General features: G+C 40.5%; 1 protein-coding gene across 1 annotated transcript; it reads left to right on the forward strand.

The window, feature by feature from the left end:
- Positions 1-1,110: 1,110 nt before the first annotated feature.
- On the forward strand, positions 1,111-2,332 carry LOC105557912. The gene is made up of 2 exons (XM_012005311.1): positions 1,111-2,036; positions 2,134-2,332. The coding sequence occupies exons 1-2, from the start codon at positions 1,111-1,113 to the stop codon at positions 2,330-2,332; spliced, it is 1,125 nt and encodes a 374-aa protein (XP_011860701.1).
- Positions 2,333-3,286: the final 954 nt, after the last annotated feature.

The raw sequence follows: 3,286 nt of genomic DNA on the forward strand, positions 1-3,286 counted from the left end.
CGTGCAAGTAGTCAACGAGAAGCGAAGCCTTGGCGCGGAACGAGCCACGTGGAGGTTATGAAACGAGAGGAAGATTCTGGAAGGGCGCGTCCAGCAACGTGCAAATGGCCAACGTTAAGGCGAATAGTACAATATAAAGCATAAAAGTACACGTGTATTACAGGGTAATCTGTCGTACCTAGCATCGCGGATTGAGTTCCATAAGCAAAATGACGGATAAGGAGAGAGAATATGTCGATCTCAAGCGAAAACGCGGTCACATTAAAAGCCAAATAACCAAGTTTCATGCATATCTCGAAGCATTCGTTGTAAATAAGGAAGCCCTAGCGCAGCTTCGTATACGGTTAGAGAAAATTGAATAACTGTGGGCTAACTACGATAACATTCAAGAACGGATTGAAGGATTAGACAACACAATAGCGTTTGCAAATAGACAACAGGTAGAGCGATTGGAATTCGAAGAAAGTTATTTCGCGGTAGTAGGAAAGGCGCGTTTGACCATAGAAGAAAGCACAGAAAAACGGGTCAATATCGAAATAGATAACACAAATGTAGGTGTCGCGAGCGAAAATATGGTTGCGGCAGGCACGTCGGTAAGACTACCGGTAATGAGTCTACCCACCTTTGACGGAACCTACGAACAATGGCCAGTGCTTTATAGTACATTCTTCGCGTTAGTAGATAAGAATCAAAATCTGACAAATGTACACAAATTTTACTATTTGCAATCCGCGTTAGGAACAGACGCAAAAAGAATAATTGAGTCCCTAGAAATAAATGAAGCAAACTACCCTAGAGCGGTAGATCTATTGAAAGGTCGTTTTGATAATTCTAGGTTAGCCACGCGGTATCATGCCCGTGCAATATTTAACTTGAAGCAAATCGAAAGGGAGTCGGGTGGTCGACTACATAGTCTGACAGACTGCCTGAAGCAACATTTGGAAGCCTTGAAAGCGCTTAAGTACGAAACAGATACGTGGTGCCCACTAATTATTGAGTGGATTTTAACTCGTCTAGACTCAGTCACAGCTCGTGAATGGGAAGAGAAAACAGTACAAAGGCAGGAATAAAACTAAAGAATTTACCGGGTTCTTAGAAGCTAAATGTAATATGCTGGAGAGCGTAAGCGCATTTGATAGTACGAAAAAGGGGAGCGATAAGAAACAAAATAAGGGTATAGCGCATGTTACAGGTGATTCCAAGTTAAGCTGTCCTGTATGCAAAGGAAATTATAAAATCTATCTGTGCGATACGTTCAAGAGTTTAGCTGTAAAATCGAGAGTAGCTGAAGTATACAAGTTGAAACTATGCCTAAATTGTTTATATTCGAATCACATGGTTAGAGATTGTAAGTCCGGTCTTTGTAGGTATTGTAGTAAGAAACATTATTCGCTGCTACATTATAACACAAATGATAATACAAGTAAAGGCGAAAGTGAGAGGAGCCTCGAGACAAACATAGAGAAGGATAAAACTAGCGAGGCAACTGCGAATTTGGTAGTAACGTGTGCATCGAAAGGTACAAATCCCGAAATCCTGTTATCAACGGCGTGTGTGTGTATTGCTGATCAAAATGGAAGGCTGCATAACGCACGGGCCTTACTAGATAATGCGTCTACATTTAACTTCATAACTTCTGAGTTGCTAAACAAACTAAACTTAAAGACACTGAAAAGGGCCGGGAGGGTAACTGGTTTTCGAGGAAACACCACACTCACAAGCGAAGTAGTAACAGCGAGGATTAATTCGAAAACGTCCAATTATTCGGAGTTCATAAGATTCACAGTGATTGATCAAATTACTAGTAAAATACCAGACAATCGAGTAGAGATATCCAAATTGCGATTACCTGCATCTATTTCTGTCTCCCAATTAGCTGATCCTACCTTCCATATACCACAAATAGACTTGCTGTTGGGGAATGTCTGTGTTTTGGAATATTCTACAAGGGAGAAGAATTCAGCTGAGCGAAGATCAACCAATCTTCCAGAAAACCAATTTGGGTTGGATCATAGAAGGAGAAATGACACCAACAGGTACAACATTTTCTAACGTTTGTTGTACAATAACAAATGAGGGACTAAATAAACAATTGGAGAAATTCTGGGAGATCGAGCGGTGTGAGTTCGATAGGAGTTTAACACCAGAGGAGGTAGCTTGTGAAAAACACTTCGACGCAACTACATGTCGAGATGAAGAAGGGAGATTCGTAGTATTCCTGCCAATAAAAGGAGATATCAAGACCTTAGGTCATTCCGAGTACAACGCCAAGAGAAGATTAAAAGCAATGGAGCGTAAATTCGAGACTCGGTATTACACCATCGGTATTTAGAGTTCATGCAAGAGTACAGAAGTATGGGCCACATGGAATTAGTTCCCGACAGCCAAGGGAATCAAGAGGTCGTGAACAATTTACCACATCATGGGGTAACAAACGAGGAGAGCACTACCACAAAACTTAGGGTAGTGTTTGATGTCTCTTGACAAACATCATCAGGAGAATCTTTAAACAATGTGTTGTTGGTCGGACCCAAGATACAACCCGAGCTGTCGGAAATCTTAATACGATTCCGGCAACACAACTATGTCCTGACCGCAAACATTACAAAAATGTTTCGTCAAATAAAGATTGCTAAAAGGGATAGGGCGCTGCAAAGAGTCCTTTGGAGAGAAAATTCTGAAGATCCAGTCTGCTCGTACGAGTTAACTACAGTAACATATGGAACAGCATCGGCTCCATACCACGCACAAAAGTGTCTCCAGCGGTTAGCAACAGATAATGTAGAGGTCTATCCCGAAGCAGCGGCAGCAATTCTAAACGAATTATATATGGATGACTGGCTTTCCGGAAGTGATTCAAAACAAAAACTACTATGGCTAAAGTGCGAGGTAGGGTAAATATGCATAAAAAGACCCCACCTTCCGATGACCTTGATCTTGACATATGTTGTCAAGGACACCCTCCTGAGTAACTCTTAGAAGTTTTTAGCCGGCGGTCGTTATTCGTTAGAAAGTTATTAACAAAACATTGTCGACCAATTATATGTAATTTTCAGACACAAATATTAAAAATTTTGAAAAATGTTTTAAACAAAAGTTGTAGATTTCTTTGAAATATACATTTTATGTCCTATTCATTTTTACTGTGCGAGTAATAGTTTTCGAGGTAATTATGCATAAAAGCGACTTCCTCTCCGATTTGCTTTATTTTTAAATATGTTGTTGGGGATTTCTTCCCGAGTCATTTCATATATATATAAGGGCCGGACTCAAATAGTTTCGGAGA

Source organism: Vollenhovia emeryi, unplaced genomic scaffold, assembly GCF_000949405.1.
Source record: "Vollenhovia emeryi isolate VEMERY1.0 unplaced genomic scaffold, V.emery_V1.0 DF939407.1, whole genome shotgun sequence".
Lineage (NCBI taxonomy): Eukaryota > Metazoa > Arthropoda > Insecta > Hymenoptera > Formicidae > Vollenhovia > Vollenhovia emeryi.

Bases quoted from the DNA above. Each gene is read 5' to 3' on its own strand.
- LOC105557912 (XM_012005311.1), top strand. From the start codon at position 1,111: ATGCTGGAGAGCGTAAGCGCATTTGATAGTACGAAAAAGGGGAGCGAT. The intron at 2,037-2,133 runs GTACAACATTTT...TGAGTTCGATAG, and splicing joins AGGAGAAATGACACCAACAG to GAGTTTAACACCAGAGGAGG.